Source organism: Perognathus longimembris, chromosome 1 (assembly GCF_023159225.1).
Source record: "Perognathus longimembris pacificus isolate PPM17 chromosome 1, ASM2315922v1, whole genome shotgun sequence".
NCBI classification, from domain to species: Eukaryota; Metazoa; Chordata; class Mammalia; order Rodentia; family Heteromyidae; genus Perognathus; species Perognathus longimembris.
The window spans coordinates 19,433,544-19,452,395 of record NC_063161.1 but is presented as its reverse complement, the minus strand read 5'-3'; the positions used below and the strand labels follow the sequence as shown (position 1 = coordinate 19,452,395).

General features: G+C 38.8%; 2 protein-coding genes and 1 long non-coding RNA gene across 6 annotated transcripts in view; 2 read left to right on the top strand and 1 right to left on the bottom strand.

Annotated features, from left to right (window-relative positions):
* The window catches only part of Fgd6 (FYVE, RhoGEF and PH domain containing 6), a 98,381-nt gene extending 91,740 nt beyond the window's left edge, over positions 1 to 6,641 (bottom strand). For both annotated transcript variants that reach the window (XM_048358118.1, XM_048358128.1), the window contains exon 1: positions 6,305 to 6,641. In XM_048358118.1, the coding sequence (XP_048214075.1) occupies positions 6,305 to 6,407 (103 nt within the window). In that variant the 5' untranslated portion in view covers positions 6,408 to 6,641. The remainder of the gene's footprint in view (positions 1 to 6,304) is intronic.
* A 253-nt stretch (positions 6,642 to 6,894) lies between these two features.
* The window catches only part of Vezt (vezatin, adherens junctions transmembrane protein), a 60,438-nt gene continuing 48,480 nt past the window's right edge, over positions 6,895 to 18,852 (top strand). For all 3 annotated transcript variants that reach the window (XR_007212645.1, XM_048358060.1, XM_048358052.1), the window contains exon 1: positions 6,895 to 7,018. Coding sequence is in view for 2 of the 3 variants with exons in the window: in XM_048358060.1 (XP_048214017.1) it covers positions 6,983 to 7,018 (36 nt within the window). In the remaining variant the exon portion in view is untranslated. The remainder of the gene's footprint in view (positions 7,019 to 18,852) is intronic.
* Positions 13,143 to 18,717, top strand: LOC125360098. Its single transcript, XR_007212650.1, has 3 exons — positions 13,143 to 13,156; positions 15,651 to 15,659; positions 18,508 to 18,717. It is a non-coding gene; the product is annotated as an uncharacterized LOC125360098 (long non-coding RNA).

Sequence of the window (18,852 nt, the reverse complement as noted above, 5' to 3'; positions counted from 1 at the left end):
ACTAGTGCTTTACTTCATTTGCTTAGTGCTGAGAGCTGAATTCGCTGGCATGATACAACTCATTAAGTTTCTTATATAAATAAATAGTAGTATCCTTTTGCCTGGTGATAAATAATACAATAATACCTAAGCGCCTTTTTATCAAGAATCCATCTGGATAGAATGTTCAAACAATCTTTTTGTGTGTGTGGCAGCACTACAGCTTGAACTCAAGGCCTCGTGCTCTCGCTTGGATTTTTCATTTAAAGCTGACACTATACCATTTGAGCCATACCTACACTTCTAGCCTTTTGCTGACCACCTGGAAATAAGAATCTTACAGACTTTTCTGCCTGGGCTGGCTTTGAACTGCCATCCTCAGATATTAGTCTCTCCAGTAGCTAAGATTATAGGCATGAGCCATCAGTGTCTAGGTGAATCCCAAAACAAACCTGAAAATAAATACAGAGGGCTGGGAAGGTGGCTTACTGGTAGAGTGCTTGCCCGGCATGCATTAAGGCTTGGGTCCAATTCCTCAGCACCACATAAACAGAAAATGCCAGAAGTGACGCTGTGGCTCAAGTGGTGCTAGCATAGAGCAAAAGGAAGCCAGGGACCATGCTCAGACCCTGAGTTCAAGCCCCAGGACTGGCTAAATAAATACAGAAATCAGCCACCTGAGTGCTGGGTTAAATGCATGCACCAGCACATTTAGCTATTAACCACTGACCAAAATTGAAGTGATTTTTCTTCAAATTATATATAAAATATTTAATTCATGCCAAGTATGCAATATTAGATTTGTATAGACCTGCTCCCAGCCTATAGGAACTTGATGTCAGCTCTATATTAAAAACCAGTGAAGGGCTGGGAGTGTGGCTTAGTGGTAGAGTGCTTGCCTAGCATGCATGAAGCCCTGGGTTCGATTCCTCAGTACCACATACACACAGAAAAAGCCGGAAGTGGCGCTGTGGCTCAAGTGGCAGAGTGCTAGCCTTGAGCAAAAAGAAGCCAGAGACAGTGCTCAGGCCCTGAGTTCAAGCCCCAGGACTGGCAAAAAAAAAAAAAAAAAACCAGTGAAGTCCCTGGCACTGGTGTCTCAAGCCTGTAATCCTAGCTACTCAGGAGGCTGAGATCTGAGGATCATGATTCAAAGCCAGCCAGGGCAGGAGCATGAGACTCTTATCTGGGATTAACCACCAGAAAACCAGAAGTGGCACTGTGGCTCAAAATCGTAGAGCATTAGACTTGAGCCAAAAAAGCTCAGGACACAGTACCCAGGCCCCAAGTTCAAGCCCCACAACCAGCCAAAATGCAAACAAACTAAAAACATACAGCTATATATTTACAAATTGTATGCCTGTATTCCTTTAATATCCTTCAACTACACTATCACTTATCAGTCATATTGTCCCATGGAAACTTAAGGTTAAATGCTTTATCTTACACTTCTTAGTTATATTTGTTCCTTCAACAAGACCTAATACTTAATAAAATAAATATTTTTTGAAAAACCCTAACTTACTAGAAAGAAAGTTTCAAATATCTGCTGCTAAAGATTATTGAAATGAGAAGGGAAAACTGGGAGACAGGGAGGGAAGGGGAAACATTATCCAAAAGAAATGTATTCATTATCTAACTTATGTAACTACAACCCCTCTGTCCATCACCTTTATAATAACAACTGAAAAATTTTAAAGACCATTGGATACTGTTTACTTTACTTGAACACACTGAGGCTTTGATATATCATTTGATGCTGTTTTTCTTTTTGAAGAAGGAAATTAGTCACAACGTTCAGGAAAATATTACACAGAACTGAATAAGAGTGGGTGCTCTACTTCCTTTTCCCAACCAGAGAAGTTCTTTAATCATATTACACAGACATTATATAACAAATACCTTCACATTCAATTCCTAGGCCTGGGGCTAGGGATATGGCCTAGTGGCAAAAGTGCTTGCCTCGTATACATGAGGCCCTGGGTTCGATTCCCCAGCACCACATATACAGAAAATGGCCAGAAGTGGCGCTGTGGCTCAAGTGGCAGAGTGCTAGCCTTGAGCAAAAAGAAGCCAGGGACAGTGCTCAGGCCCTGAGTCGAAGCCCCAGGACTGGCCCAAAAAAAAAAAAAAAAAAAAAAAAATCAATTCCTAGGCCTAAGTTTATCATAAGGAAGGCAATACATTTTCAAAATTGCCCAGATTTCCAAATTAGGCAATTTCCAGCTAGCTATTCAAGAAGTATAGTAACAGTTTTAACTTTTTTAGACTGAAAATAATTGCAAAACCCACCAAAGGCTAGTGGGGAAGCTTTTTGTATTGGTCTATTGAGTTAAAGTCTCAACCTATCAGGTCAAGTCTTAACCCAAAGCCCTAGGACACCAACCTCTCATCTGACAATACAAACTGACAGACTGTCGTGTTGATTTAATTTCTATCTTTCTCAAAATGTTCTACATCTAGAATTTTTGAAAAAAAATATTTTGAAGATAAAAAGAATTCTAAGGCTGCAAATTCTAAGGCTCCAGCTACAATAATGCACTTATCATTTCTGAACTATACATTTAAAATGGTTAAGATGACAAATAAAGTTATATATGTGTGTGTATGTATATATATGTATATATATTATTTAACCGTAACTCATCTAATTAATCTACTTTTTGAGTGTCAGGGTAGTATCAGGAGTGTCGGGGGCATTTAATCCATTCTTTTTTGCTTTTGTAGTTTAATCCTTCTAAAATTTGCTTTTTAGTTTGTTTTTATAATTTTGTACTGTTTTTTATGGGGGGAAGGAGGTTTGAGATAGGATCTTACCATATAGCCCAAGATGGCCTTAAATTATTTATTAATTCAAAAAAAAATTCAGTCCTTTTCTTTGAGTCTCCTTCCAAGAAAGACAAATTCCTGTCATAGAAATTAAATTAATTACATTTGAGTTGAGGTTGATTCTCAATAAATATAGCAGCATGTTCCTAAAGCTTTTCCTTAATGAATACTCACTGAATTAAACTGTGAATTAACTGTGAATGTGTGCTTGCCATTGTTGATTACCTATGTACTGGAAGAAGCCAGTAACAAGCCTTTGTGCAGAGCTGGCTGCCATACTTTCCTCCAAATGAGAACTCTTGGGATGTTTGCTTCAGGAGAACCCTGATGTACGTGGCCTCTGTCCTATACCAATTTTCTTCAGTGTACCTGTAACTGTCTTCATGGCAATGCAACTCCTGAACAGCAGCTACTTTGTCTCATTCACTTCTATATCCTAATGCTGAAAACAAGATTCAAGAATAATCAGCTATAGACAGGTACTGTTGACTCATGCCTGCAATCCTAGCTATTCAGGAAGCTGAGATCTGAAGATCAGTTCAAGGTACCCCAGGGAAGGAAAGTCCACGAGATTCTTATCTCCAATTAAGCATCAAAAAAGCCAAAAGTGAAATGGGTGGCTCAAAGGATAGAACACTAGCCTTAAACACAAAAAAGCTCAGGGATAACTCTCAGGACCTGAGTTCAAGCCCCAGGACCAGCACTCTTGGGTTGCACATGTGTGCATGTGCACATGCATGCACACACACACACATCAGCTACCATATACATACTCATGTTTCAGTGACCAAAACCTTTTTAAAAAATTCAATATTCAATTGAATATCAAGTATTATTTTATAAATGAAACAGAATCAATTTTAAAGGATTAAAATATTAATTGATATTTTATGTTAAAATATTATGTAGTAATATTTATTATTATTCTATCTAATATTTATATAAACTTAGTGGCTAAAAGAACAAGTGTTTACCAAGTCACTACTACAGAAGTTTCTGTCATTTTTCATTAGTTTTTAATGGCTCTACTTTGTAAGAAATACAAATAAGAGGAGCCATTATATTATGGTCTTCTCCAATATCAAACTCTTGAAGTTAGTGGAAGATATTTGGAAATGATTACAGCACCTTTGGATCTTAATACTGTATCAACAGTCATATCCAAAGCTTCTTTTCAGGAATGCAGCAAATCTTTTGTTTATACAGCTGTTGGGCTCCAGGGAAATTTAAGGTAAGAAAGTATTCACTCATACCATTTTACTGTTATAAACATACTTGTCATCTGTTACACACAGATGGTTGTGGCTCACATGTACACCTCTTGGCTGTTGGACCAGCCAAAAAGCAAAGCACAGACATTAATGAGGAAGTGACCTGCACATGCACACACACTCACACACATAAATTCAAAATTTGACCTATAAATATCACTTCTTTTTCATCTGCTACTTGAATAATTCTTAAGTCTCTCCTATAGGCCTATTCAGAATCAGTAGGAGGAAAAAAAGCAAGCTGTTCTACAACATACCTCTTACTTTCTTACATTACATCAACTTTCCCAAATATAATAGATTACACTCAAAACAAACAGCTCCCTCCTCACTTGTAAATAACTTTCCCCAACATTTCATAAATTTGACTATTGTGCAAAAAACTAACCACAGATAACTTGTAAGAACAAGGTATACATAGGTTTATTAAGAAACGAAAAAGAATTATAATACATCTTATCAGATGGGTGAGCAAAAAAGTAGTTAATGCTTTTTGGCAAGCCATGCCTTAAAAAAAAAAAACCAACAACAAAAAACCCAACCAACTCAGCAAGACACAGGAAATGTCCTTCCTTTAAATGCCACAAAAATGTCTGTGGATTTTTTTTAATTGTAAAGTTGATAAAATACAAAAATAGCTTACTTTATTCTAGGGTAATGTGAATGAATCATATACTTCCAGTCTGGGCCCAAAAGTCAGATTTACATATATGCATCTTTACCTGCCCATCATAAAGTGTTAGGGCTAGAACTGAATGATATTGATAGTTCAAGTACATCTGACATCTAAAGACTAGAAGAACTGTAATTGGCCAAAAAGAAAGCCTTTCAAATTTCCTTTTATTTAAGTTATTATACTGGTTCAGTAACAAAGAAAACTTGAAAGGTGAGGTACAGAAATTTAGGATGAAAATAATTCATTATGGAAAACCTCCCTGTAGTGAAGAAAAGAGTTTATAAATAACTACAATAGTTTAAGATGACATCTATCAAAAACATACACATAACTTCAAAAAGAAAAGATCCATAACATCTCCTCAGGAAAATATCACTTCTTGATTTTTGATCACTATTGGCTAACTTCTTGCCAATAACTTGTAATCTGATTATGCCTAGCAATGCAACCTCTGAGAAACACTGAAACTTTAGAAACCATACAAATCTGAACATTCAGAGTGCTTGCTTTTTGACAGTTTCGAGTTGCAGAAATTTTAAACAAACGTCAAGAAAAACAAGGAAAATTTAATCTGATACTTACGTGCTGACTCTAGAAGGGCAACCTTGAGGAAATGCTTTAAACTATTTTACTAGAAATGTTCGAATCAACACTTCTTTCAACCTGCCACCACCCCCGCCAAAAAAGAGCCATTCAAAAACAATGTATTATTAAGTTCTGATTTAAAGTTTAACCTATGTCCTTATAAAGTGACTATAACCTCACAATACTTTTAGAAAGTAAAAATCGTTCCCTAAGAATGTTCCGCAAAACACAATGTTCAGACTTGCTCAATAATCTACACAAAGGTTAATAAGTTAGAGGCTTTGTCATTTGGATAAGGAAGATGTCTATAGTAGCCAGATAGAAAATAAGGCTTTGTTTACACTCCTCAGGTAGAATCTGAGAAGAAAAGGGGGGGAAAAAATCTAAAGGAAGTTGGGTGAAGACGAGCCAAAAAAAAAAATGCCGTCGGCAAACTTACTCTGGTAAGTCTTGTAACAGGGAGGAAACCTCTCAGATCAGAATAACAATGTTTAAAGCCCCAGTAATCACGGGAAGAGTCTGCAGGCGTTGTTAAGACTTGGAGGGACCCAGCCCAGGGCCGCTCGCGTCCCTCGCGCAGGGTGGGAACACAGCCCTTTCCTAGAATAAATGATCTGCACTGTCCTCACACGCCAAGACTAAGTCGCTCAAACCGTGGGAGAGGTAACCAAACGTATGGGGAAGGGGAGTTTCTATTTGCGCCTATACCTGCAGCCGAGCGCCCCCCCACCAACTCCCTCCCACCCTCAGCCCAGGTCTCCCCTTTGAAGGGAGGTCCCCAGACCTCCAACAGGGCAGGAAGGAATGGGAACATCCAGCAGCAAAACCCATCAGCTCGGTCGAGGTGCTGGGAAAAGGTGCGTTGGGGGGAGGGGGCCCACTTGCCGCCCACTCCTCGAAGAGAAAGTTGCTCCCGAACCCCAGCCCACCCCCAGCGCTCGCCACCGACTTTCCAGCCACTTACCCGCGGCGGCCGAAGTCATGATTGCCCCGTGCAGTCCGCGTCCCCGCGCGCGCCCCTCAATCCATGGTCCTCTCTCAGAGCACTCTTTCCAGAGTTTGGGCATTGGTAAGGAACCCCCACAGCGCCCGCATGCCTTCCCGTACCTCAGCTGCGCCGCCGGAGCGCCGCACAAAGGATGCAGCCGGCTCCAGCGACCCAGCGGCGCTCCCGGGGTGGGAGCCTCGAAACCCCGCAGGCGGACGAGCACGAGCGCCGCCCGGCTGAGCTCCTGCCCGACCGCCGGGCGCGGGCACGAGCTGACTTCCCCGCCGCTTCGCCCAGAGCGCGCTCCACTCCAGCTCCTCCTCACACACACACACAAAAAATAAATAATATATAAAAAGGAAAATACAAACCTGTGCTTCGGGCGCCCCCTACTAGTCGCGGCCGAAAAAGGCAGACAAAAGCCTCCTCCTCCTCCAATCAGAAGGCGAGAGCTGCCTCCTGCTCCCGCCCCGGCTGCCAACACGCTCACCTTCTGCTCCAATAAACAGACTGGAAAGGGGCGTGGGCCGCGAGGCATGCTGGGAGTTGTAGTTGGTAAGATCCGTGGGACCGATCGGAGGGGAAACCTCGGCGCCGCCAGTCCTCCTGCCTTCATTTCCCATCGTGCTGAGGCGGGTGGCATGGCGGAGAAGGATGACACCGGAGTTCGACGAAGAGGTGGTTTTTGAGGTAAGGGGGGAAAATGGCGGTGAGTGTGGGTCGCCTTTGTCTGTAATAAAGGACGCCAGGGAAAGCGAGTTGGCTAGGCGATCCTGGGTTCGGGCATTGGCTGAAGCACCGGCCTGATTCACCGAATCCCCCGCGATTTCCGGGCCTAATGTCGGCTGTATCCTGACAGGTGCAGCCCGAAAGGTCTAGGCCGCTGCCCGCCTCTGCCCGAGGCCCACCCAGAATTCCCACCCGGGGCTCAGTGGCCCGGCCTTTGGGCGGGAGCCCCGTCCATGTGTGCACTGGGATGGCTGTACCCCAAGAATGCATCCCTCTGGGGCGGGGCTCGAACGTGCGTTTTAGATACTCACTTACTACAATTTAGCCTTCCTCGATTTCATCCTCGATTTGGGGGTGGGGGGGAGTGAGAGGTTAGTAATAACTAGAAGTGCCTAGGGTCATCGTCGTCGTCAAGGCGTGGTCTTCGGAATGAAGGCAGCAGGTGTGTCAGTTTTCTACCAGAGTTTATAGTCCGCAAGTGTGAATTCAGAGATGGATGGTTAAGACCGGGGCATCCTTGGATCTAGGTTGTACCCTTTTATCCTTTGCTCTTGCTCTAGGTGTAGTCACTTCTGAATCAAAGCTCTGGGTAAGGGTGCTTTTGTGTCGGACTATTTTTAAGACGTTCTCTGCCATCTTGAATGAAAAAAAAAATCAAGAGTGTTTTTCATGCCATTTTCTCCCCAGCAGACAGGTCCAAACTCACACCCTTATATGTAAGTATGTATGTATGTATGTATATGTGATAATTTAATACAGCTAGACTTTAAGAAATTGTAATAGAAATAGCTCGTGCTATACAGCAGGGTAGCGAGGTACATTTCAGTACAGAACATAAAATGTTGAAATACATAATTTGGAAATGACTGGCTGTTCTTGCCACCTTCTAAAGCTACACCCAGTAAATTATGTCTAAGGTAAACCTTAAAACTATGAATCCAAATGCAAGGTTGGAAGGGGGGGAACTGTATTACAGAACAAGAGCTTTGACAATGCCAAGAATAGGAAGTGTGAGTAGTGTACCTGGTGTGCATCTTTAGGGGCTGGAGTGTGGATGGTCGCTGTGTGAAGTGGCTTGATATGGCTACAGTATAGAATTAGTGGGGGAAAATGTGATCATTTTGCTGTAACAGCCTGTATGTCAGCAGTTCACTAGAGAAAACAAGGACCAAAATTCTGAAAATAAGAGAAAAATTAATGAAATATCTTGGGCAGACATTTATAAGGTAAAGTCAAGGAAATGGTTACAGACTGAATGTGGAAATTGAAGGAGAGACAGTCTAGATTGCTTAAATTTTTAGGATAAGGGAAATTGGGTGGTTGTCTTTTAATTGTTATTTTCTTTTATTCTGAATTTAATAGTACTGAATGTTCAAAATTATTATAGAAAATAAACCTGAAAACTAAATTTTCCCATTTTCCCACCACTGTAGGATGACTGTCCTTAACTATAGGGGTATATGGTCTTATAGGCTTTTTTAAATTCAAAGGTATGTTTTGTTTTGTTTTGTTTTTTTTTGGCCAGTCCTGGGCCTTGGACTCAGGGCCTGAGCACTGTCCCTGGCTTCTTCCCGCTCAAGGCTAGCACTCTGCCACTTGAGCCACAGCGCCGCTTCTGGCCGTTTTCTGTATATGTGGTGCTGGGGAATCGAACCTAGGGCCTCGTGTATCCGAGGCAGGCACTCTTGCCACTAGGCTATATCCCCAGCCCTCAAAGGTATGTTTATGTATGTGTTTTTCATTTGTATTTCCCTGATAAGGAAGTGAAGATACTAAAAACATCAATCATGTATTTTTGTATTGTTTTCTCTCACTGATTTGAAGAAATTCTTTAAATACACTGGCTATAAGTCCTTAGTTGGGTATATGCATTCCACATATCCTAGGGCTATATGTGGTTCTGAACATTTTTACTTTTGAGCTCTTGAATTTATTAAAGTCCAATAAAATGAGCTGTAGGCATGGCTCAAGTGCTAGAACACCAGCCTAGCACCTGTTAGGCTTTCAATCTATAGTTTAATTTTTGGAAAGTTGACATCTTTACAGTCTTCTAATCCATGAAACCCTTATAGGCTTTTGCTGGGGAGAGGGGGAGTAAGTATTGTCTGACAGTTTCGTTGCTTTTGAGATTATTGCTCAGTTAAAATTTTCTAAAATTTTTTATTCCAAAAAGCAGAATGGACTCTGGAGTTGCTCAGCCTAAGAAACCCTAGATCAATTATTTATTCATATGACTTTGAGTGAGTTATATAATTTTTCTATGCTTCAGTTTTTTATTTCTAAGTAGAAATAATTATCTCAGCAGTTTTGACTATTAATTTACTATAAATTACTTAGACAAATAGCACATTATAAGCATTCAGTAAATATTATCTATATTATTCTGTCTAGGTTTTCAAAATTATTTGTATAAACTGTTCTTGGTAGTCTCTTAATTTTTAGTCTCTGATTAGATCTGATTACATACTGCTTGTATTTGTGCCTTCTGGTTTGGGTGTGTTGTTTGTTTTGGTAAATTCAAAGCCTCTTGGCTTTTTTGCTCAAGGCTAGTTAATTCTCTGACAACTGAGGCACACCTTTATTTCTGGCTTTTTGCTGGTTAATTGGAGATAAAAGTTTCTTGGGTTTGTCTGCCCAAGCTGCCTTCAGACCACAAATCTCAGATCTCTGCCTCTTGAGTAGCTATTTAGATTATAGCCACAGGTGCCTGGCTTGTGCCTTTTTCATTTTATTTTATTTTTATCTTGTATAGATTTGCCAGACTTTTAATTTACCAGATAGATTATTGGTTTTGTTTATTAGCTCCATTGAGTTTGTTTGTGGTTTGTAACTTGAACATTCTCCTACTTTTATGTATTTCTTCTTTGTGTTTATCTAGCTGTGTTTTTCTCTAGCTTCATGACTTAAATACTGAAAATAATTTATAAAACTATAAATGTTCTTATGAGTTACTACATTGTCCATGTCTTATGAACTTTGGAATGTACTTTGTCTTGCAATTTTCTGAGTTCCATTTTTCTTTTTTAGTCCATGACTTATTTAATAACCTGGTTTATGAGTAAGAGATTGGTGTTATTGTTGGCGATGTTTATCTACATGTGTGCCTCAGATTCATAATTTCACCATGACCTATTATGGACCATATCACCTGGATTCCCTTGCCCTCTAAATTCCATTTGGGTTCAGCCAATAGGAAAGGCCAGCCAAAGGAAAAAGGGAACTCTCCAGAGACATCTGAGCGTCCCCATTTTAATAGTGGCTACTTTGTAAAGCCACAACTTTCATTGAGATATTTTCTTTTTTGCTTCAACTCTAATAAAATTCAGCAACACTACTTCTTTACTTTGACCTTTGGCTCATGGAAGGTAATTCCTACTCTAGCTAGCTCCTTGTTGCTCTAATATCTTCTGTTGGTTGCAGCTTTGGAATGGCCATTTTCATTGAACTTCAGAGCTGAAAGCTTATTGGGTACAATGTTTCCTTGAGAACTACTTGACTACTCAGCTAGTACAACATACTTCAGCCCTATTTATAGATACTGAATATTAAAGGAACCATACACCCTAAACCTAAAGCAGAAACCTTTCTATCTCCCATAAATAGAACAGGATTTAATGAAGGAAAATAGTGATTAGGTTATTTAAAAAAAAAAAAAGTACAGAGGATCAAGCTCTATCAAAGTTAGTATGCTCATAGTGCCAAAAACCAGTGATGAAGAGGGGGAGGAGAAAAGTAACAGAGACCAATGGAGCACAAAATGGCCTCTATTTGTCAGCCTTCAAATCTCTCCTAGGTATACCTAACTCGAAGATCCCTAGCCCACATCTAGAACTTCAGCTGTAAGGCAATTTGGAAAATGTCAAATTTAGCTTACCTGCTTCTGATACTTATCCAAAATCAGGCTCATTTATGTTAGAGGTACTGAAGCCCATTTCCCAGTCCTTGGCTCTAGAATTTCACTACCTTCAATTCATTGTTCGGTCATTATTCCTGAATAATTTCATTATATTGCAGGCTGATCATCCTTCTTTAAGCTAACCTTTTACAAATCTCCTACCCTAATGACAGAGGACATTGAACCTCTCTCTGGCTATAAGCAACAGGACAAGAGTTAGAAAATCATGGGCAGACATCATATCTAGCATGAGTATTAAGCTAAACAAATAATGAAATACCAAAATTGTTGTTTTTTATTATCATATCACTAAAATGTTTTCACAATTTGGGTTCCCCAGTCATTTTACAAAGGTGTTAAATTTCTAATGTTACTTTTTCATTTTAAGGTATTATTGGAAACTTTGAGTCATTCCATTCTCTATTAAATCCTGCTCTTTTGAGGGGGAAAATACCCAGAAATAAGACTATTTGGCAGTACTGGGGTTTGAACTCAGATCTTCACTCTGACAAGGCAAGCATTTTACAGAAAACCATGCCTTTAGCTCATTTTGCCCTAGTTATTTTTAGATAGTCTTGCTTCTCCTCTCAGTACACACTTAGACCAGTCCTCCCATTTCTTACTTCCAGCTGTAGCTGGGATAACAGACACGCACCACCATATATTGAGATGGAGTCTCTCAAACTTTTGTACCCGGGCTCTTCTAGAACCACATTCCTTCCCACAAATACCACACCCTTGGTTAAGAAGGGGGTCTCACAAACTTTTTGCCCAGACTGGCCTCAAGCTGTAATCCTCCAGATTTCTACTTCCTGAGTACCTAGGATTATAGGTATGAATCTTTGTGCCCAGAGGAAATATGACCTTTTTATCTGCTGGACTATATTTCTAGCTCTTTGCATTATTTGAGGTCCCACATGCTTAGACTCAGTTTTTTTAATAGGGAGGACATTGTCCTTAAAGGATCTCTTTTGACTTTTTGAGACAAAGTCCCTCATGTAGCCCAAGCGGTCCTTGAATTTATGACTTTCCTGCCCCAACCTTCCCATTACTCAGATCACAGGTGACTGCCACCATGCCTGGTTTGAAGGATGTCTTTCAGTCTCCTCAAATCTGTGCTTGTCATTTTATTCTCTGTAACTGAACTCTTTATTGACGAGGGTTTTTGGTGTTTATTTGAATTCATTCTCCCTCTTTTCCTTTGATCCTGGCTGGAAAGATAATTTTTTTGCCTCTTTTATCATAATCTTTTCTCTTCCACATTCTTCATAGTTCTTGTAAATTGTTGAATGTTAACTTTGTTGGCAATATTCAGCTCTGATGGGCTTTTGAGGGTTTGTTTTTTCCCCATAGCATTAAATCAATTAAATGAAAGGAAATGACTCACACAATATATCCCACATCTAAAATACTACAAAAATATAAAATTCCTTTCTTTTTTTTTGGATTATGAAGCCACTTTTTATTATTTTTTAATAATACATCACTTATTTTTTTCCTTTATTGTCAAAGTGAAATACAGAGGAGTTACAGTTTCATATGTAAGGTAGTGAGTACATTTCTATAAAATCCTTTCTTGCTTTATTTTTCCTTTCTTTGCATTTAAAAAAATTGGCAATACTGAAGATTGAACTCAGAGTCTCATGCTTAGTAGGTGCCCTACCACTTAAGCCATGCCCCCAAAGCCCTTTTTATTTATTTTTCAGGTAAGGTCTCAGTGTTTGGGATTTTGTGTGTGTGTGTGTGTGTGTGTGTGTGTGTGTGTGTGTGTGTGTGTGTGTGTGTGTTTTGTCCAAACCTTGGACCATGATACTCCTTATACATCTTGCATAATGGGAAATAAAAGTGGGTGTCATCATGCCCAGCTTTTGTTGTTGTTGTTGCGATGGGAGGCTTACATTTTGGTGGCCTCAAACCACAATCCTCTCATTTTCTGCCTTCTGTGTTGGGAACTGCTACATCAGTCAACTCTTGTCTTTATATTCTTTAAGATGGTTATACATCTCTAAACAACAAGGCATTTTCCTAAGTGTTATTTGTAGATTCTTTCCTACTTGCATTATTGATTTGACTAATGGAAGGAAATTGCCTTTGCCAGTGATTATACATATAGATGGTATTTGCTATTTTGATGATGGGATTTGCTGTCGGGAATAATTAGGCATAGGAAATTTATGAATTTTTCCCCTTAAAATATATATTCTGTGTCAGTAGAACATTAAGCCCTAAAATCATCATATTTAAAGTAATCTAGTTCTATCCAGTAGCTAAGATTAGAAGCATAGCAAAATTCTTTTACCAATATCTGTAATAGAAAGAATATTTATTAATAATCCTTAGCCTACTGACATAAAAGATTAATCATTAAAACCAAAGTTGTATCACCAAAGTTTATCAGCAAACATGCCAGAAGAAACTATGTACTTAATGTGAAATATAAAAATTATTCTTGGGGAACAAGCCTGCTTTTTTCCTGTTTAAATTATATTGTTTCTGCTGGTTTCTTCATATATTCTTAGGGCTCCAATATAGATGTTAATTCTTTTCCTTCTTAAACATTTTGCACTTGCAAAAATAGTAAATAGGTCTCTCTTTCATGGTTTGTGCCCCTAAGAAGAGAACACAGAGCCTTCTGCCAAAGCTATATACTGAGCAGTATTCCTAGCACCCATCCCCTTCATGTATTCACATTGCACTTGTTAAAATGCAAACCTCTGGCTTAAGCTTTGATACAAATGATGCATAAGCTCCTTTTGTTTGAAGTCGAGATCTTGCCATGTTGCCTGTAGTCTGGCTTTGGAACTCCTGGACTCAAATGACTCTCCTGCCTCAGCTTCCCAAGTGCTAGGGCTATACACATCTGCCGCTAGATCTGCCACTGCTAGATCTGCCACTATATATTTACTTTTTAAAAAGGATTGTGTTTGTAGTGGCCTCCAGGGTGCAATAATTTTTTTTAAAAAAGCATTGTGTATGAGTCAAGAGATCATCTTAGACTAATGAAAGCTGAGATTCTGAATGAATCATTTAATTTCTCTAGAGCTCAGTTCCCAATTATAACAAGATCATCCTTTATAATAGATCATTCTTTAGTATGAGATTTTTCTTAAATCTATTTTGGGAGCTCTGAAACTCTCTCGTGGGTTGAGTAAATGAGATTAGGCCCTTAGAAGCTCTCATTAATTAGGAAATATAGGAAGGGAATCTACTCATTTCCAATCTATTTTTAGGTTAGAAACCCTGATTCGATTTTAGTTTTCCTGCTTCTGTACCAAATAGTCCCCAAATTCCTAGAAGCAAATCATGCCTTAAAGATGTAGGAGAAAAAGCTCCAATCTCCATTGCCTATGAACTTTTTTGAGTATTGCTGATAGCATCCATGCAGACTTTTTATTCTCACCACCAGTCAACAAGTCCAAATGCATTATTTGAAACAATACATTTGAGAATGTCTTTTATTTTTAATTCTTCTCTATAATTTTTGTAGCTGAGAGAATATAGCTACTTAGAGAGATTTTGCACATTTATAGAATAAACAATCATAAAGAAAGAATAAACAATCATATTTAATAATCATTTTGAGATAAAGAGCTCCCTTTTATTTCTTCAAGAACCTACCTTTTTGTTTTTTTCTTTATTTTTGTTTTAATAACTTTTGGGATAGGGAGGGAAAAAGGAAAACAAAATTGATGTGAACTCTTAATATACAACCTTTTTGATCTTTTTGATGGTGGGTTTTTTTTCTTTGAGGCAGGATTTTATTATGTAATGCAATGAGTTGCTTTGTTTTGGTTTTGGTTTTGTTGGGTATTTTTTTTTTTTTTTTTTGAGACAGGATCTCGTGTAGCACAGGCTGGCTTCAAACTAAGGATCCTCCTGCCTCAACTTTTCTAGTATTAGGATTACATACATGAACTACCACACCCAGCTTTTCAGCCCTTATTTTAATATTTATTGTATCTTCTTCTCAAACCTAACATTTTGCCAAATATGTTTTACCTTCTGGCCTATATGCCAGTTAATTAACCAGATTTGGAATGGCATTGAAAATAGATTGCATCAGAACCAGGAGAGCTAAATCCACCATTGCTATCTTCTTTCCTATTGGTTAAGACCACTTCATTGTTAAGTTTTATTCTTAGTAAGCTTAGTCTATAAGCTACATATGTCAATTTCCTCCCTTTGCATTTCTTAGTTGTCTTTTGATAAGTATGTTTGATTTTTATTGTTTGTTTTGGGGCTTAGATACTATTGTACTTAAGTATGTTTTTATTATTGTATACAAAGACCTTAAAAATTATTACTTTGAAATGTTTTTAATGTTTCTAGCATGTAAGATTAATTGAGTAAGATGCATTTCAGTCAAAAATATTAGAAGTGTACAATGAGGAAAATATGTGAATGTCTTAGCTATTTTACTGGTCTATAAAAAACTTCTAAATATACAATAATATTATGTATTATGTATATTCCTGTGAACGCATTTTTAAAGCCTCCATTGTTCCTGTTACCTCTTGCAATTGCTGAGTAATAATAACACTGAAGCAATGATGTTCAGATTTTTTTTTTTCAAAGAGCTACTTTGGATAGGAAAATGCTTAGTAATGGCATGGGCACGCCCTCCAGTCCAGTGGCCATTTTGTTCTGTAGTCTTAGAGAAACAAGTGGGATCACCATAGGAGGAAGCGTGTGAATCAGAAAGAAAAGGTGGAGACAAAAGGCAGTGAAATTTTCATCCAGGACCACTAGAGGAAAAATTGGAACTATGTTGTCTGTGAGTAGTTTAGTTTGGACTTATTTCTTAGTCCTTTTAATCCTTTTTAATGCTGTGGTTAGATTTTTCTTTGTTGATGTTGAGGAATAATGCTTGGGTTTGGGGCTTTTTGGAATGTTATTTTATAAGTTATTATTTTACATTATCTTTAATTTTTCAGGGTATTGGTCCATGATATTAAATCATCCCAGACTTAAAGGAAGGAAAGGCACTACGTAGTTAATTTCCAACCACACTTTCTGACTATGCACTGAATTAAAGAAAAGAGACTATCTACTGATTTCTATAGAAATTCAGTATGCTAATATAATTAATAGTATTGGGAAAATTCATTTTCCATTTTAAGGGTTTAATTTTGACAGAGTTTAACTCCTTAAATGTGGTCATTAAAAATTGAGAACATTTCCACTGCATAATTTGCTAATGTCAATGTTCCTCATTAGTTCTTTTTTTTTTTTTTTTTTTTTTTTTTTTGGTATTCTGAAGCCAGCTGGAGAATGAACAAAGAAATCATAGCAATTGATAAGTGTTTATCTTTTTCAGTGCTAATTTTCAAAAAGAAGACTTGCTGCTGTTCGGTATGAAATAGTCACATTTAGACCTGTGGCTTCTTTTTTCCTTTACTTGCTTTTGCTTGTTTTTTGAGAAGGCACCTCCCTGTGCTACCCAAGCTGATCTCAAACCTCTGGGCTGAAGCATTCCTCCCATTTTAGCTTTCCAAGTAGCTAGAACTACAGGCTTATGCTACCACACCCAAGTTTAAACCTTTGGCTTTAAGTTATATTCAACAATAAAAGATATTTAAATATTTTTAAATAATAAATTATTATTTCTTGGCACATATTCTCCCATCAAGTCCATTTAATTACAGATGTGTTGTTTTCCTAAAAGATTTCATTGTGAATACAGGACCTATAGAATTTCTGTTCTGATAGCAGGGCAGAAACTTTTTTTTTTTTGCCAGTCCTGGGCCTTGGACTCAGGGCCTGAGCACTGTCCCTGGCTTCCTTTTGCTCAAGGCTAGCACTCTGCCACTTCTGGCCATTTTCTATATATGTGGTGCTGGGGAATCGAACCCAGGGCTTCATATATACGAGGCAAGCACACTTGCCACTAGGCCATATTCCCAGCCCCGAAACTTTTAAAAATAGGTAGTTTATACCATATGAATGCTTTTTTGGGGGGGAGAAATTAGTAGTTAGTACATGTTTTGAAAAGAAAAATTACCTGTTAGTAACTTGGTGCATTCTGTAACTTGAGAATAGAAATCATTCTTGGTCCTTTGAACAGGAGGAAGGCAGATTTCATTGCATGGTTTCAGGTTCTAGACCAGGGCCTTGAGCCTCCTTTTGCTTCATTGCTGGCTTTACTGTTAATTTTCTGTTTTATATAATCCTAATTACTCAGGAGGCTGAAGTCTTGAGGATCACAATTTGAAGCCAATGAAATCTGTGAGACTCTTACCTCTAGTTAACCAGGAAAAAAAAAACAAAACAGAAGAGGAGCTGTGGCTCCAGTGGTTAGAGTGCTAGCTTTGAGCAAAAAAGCTCAGAGACACCAGGGACAATGTCCAAGCCTTGAGTTTAAGCCTGCAGGACTAGGATAAATATATATTGTCTATGAGAGGGAGGGAAAAAGGGAGAGAAACTGCCATACCCAAATAACCTCTTGGCAATTCATAGCATTTTGTAAGAAGTAATATTGTGGTCTTGATAAAGTCTTGGCATTTTATTTTATTTTTTGCCAGTCCTGGGGCTTGGACTTGGAGCCTGAGCACTATCCCTGATTTCTTTTTGCTCAAGGTTAGCACTCTGCCACTTGAGCGACAGCGCCACTTCTGGCCTTTTCTATATATGTGGTGCTGAGGAATTGAACCCAGGGCACTCTACCACTAGGCCATATTCCCAGCCTGAGTCTTGGCATTTTAAATGAAGGAATGTCTCATAATTAAAGTAGACCATTCATTTTATATGGAAAAGAGCACAAGATAATTTGATTCACACTTTTTTCACACAACTTTATGAATATGTTCTTATTAAAAATTCAAGCAACAGAGAAAGCACCAGCCCTCCCTTAACTGGCGAATAAGCACCACCAAAATTATCCAAACTAGAAATGTGGAACTCATTGTGGTTCCTTTACTACCAACTGCTTTCAGTGATTTTTTTGGGGTGGGGGAGGGGTGTCAGTCATAGGGCTTGAACTCTAGGCCTGGGCGCTGTCTCTGAGCTCTTCAGCTCAAGGCTAGCACTCCACCACTTGAGCCACAGTACCAATTCCAGTTTTCTGGTGGTTAATTGGAGATAAGAGTCTCACAGACTCTTTGAACCACGATGCTCAGATCTCAGCCTCCTGAGAGCTAGGATTATAAGCATGAGCCACTGGCCCCTGGTTTTCAGTGATTTTTTTTTTTTCTTGCCAGTCTTGGGGCTCAAACTCAGGGCCTGGGCTCTATCCTTGAGCCTCTCTGTGCTCAAGGCTAGGGCACTACCACTTGAGCCACAGCTCCCCTTCCGGCTTTTTCTATTTATGTGGTACTGAGGAATTGAATCCAGGGTTTCATGCATGCTAGACAAGCACTCTACCACTAAGCCACATTCCCAGCCCCCAGTGATTTTTTTAAAATAATTTTTTGGCAGTCCTGGAGATAGAGCTCCAGGGCCTCAGTGTTGTAAGGCATGTGCTCTACATTTATTAAATTTTCCACTTCTATAGTCCAATAGGAGGTTAGATAGATAAATTAACTGGATTGCTATAAAGACACTAAAAGGGATAGTGTAGAATGTATTTACTAATACTGAGAAATCTCCAGGATTTATTAAATGGAGAAACCATGGGCAGAGAATTGAATCTAGTGTAATTGTATACAATTTTCAAAAGCTATGCACACAAACATAGGTACTACATTTGGGGGGAAAGATTCACAAACTAAAGAATTTTTATTTCATTTTGAGAGATGCTAGGCGTGGAGGATTAGACTATCAAAGTTACTTCCCATTTTATGTCTTTTTGCTGTTATTGCTGTTGTTGATATAGGGTTTGAACTCCTGGCCTCAAGCCTACTTAGCTTGCTTGCTCAGCTGGCACTCTACCACCTGAGGCATGCCTCTAACCTGACTTGTTACT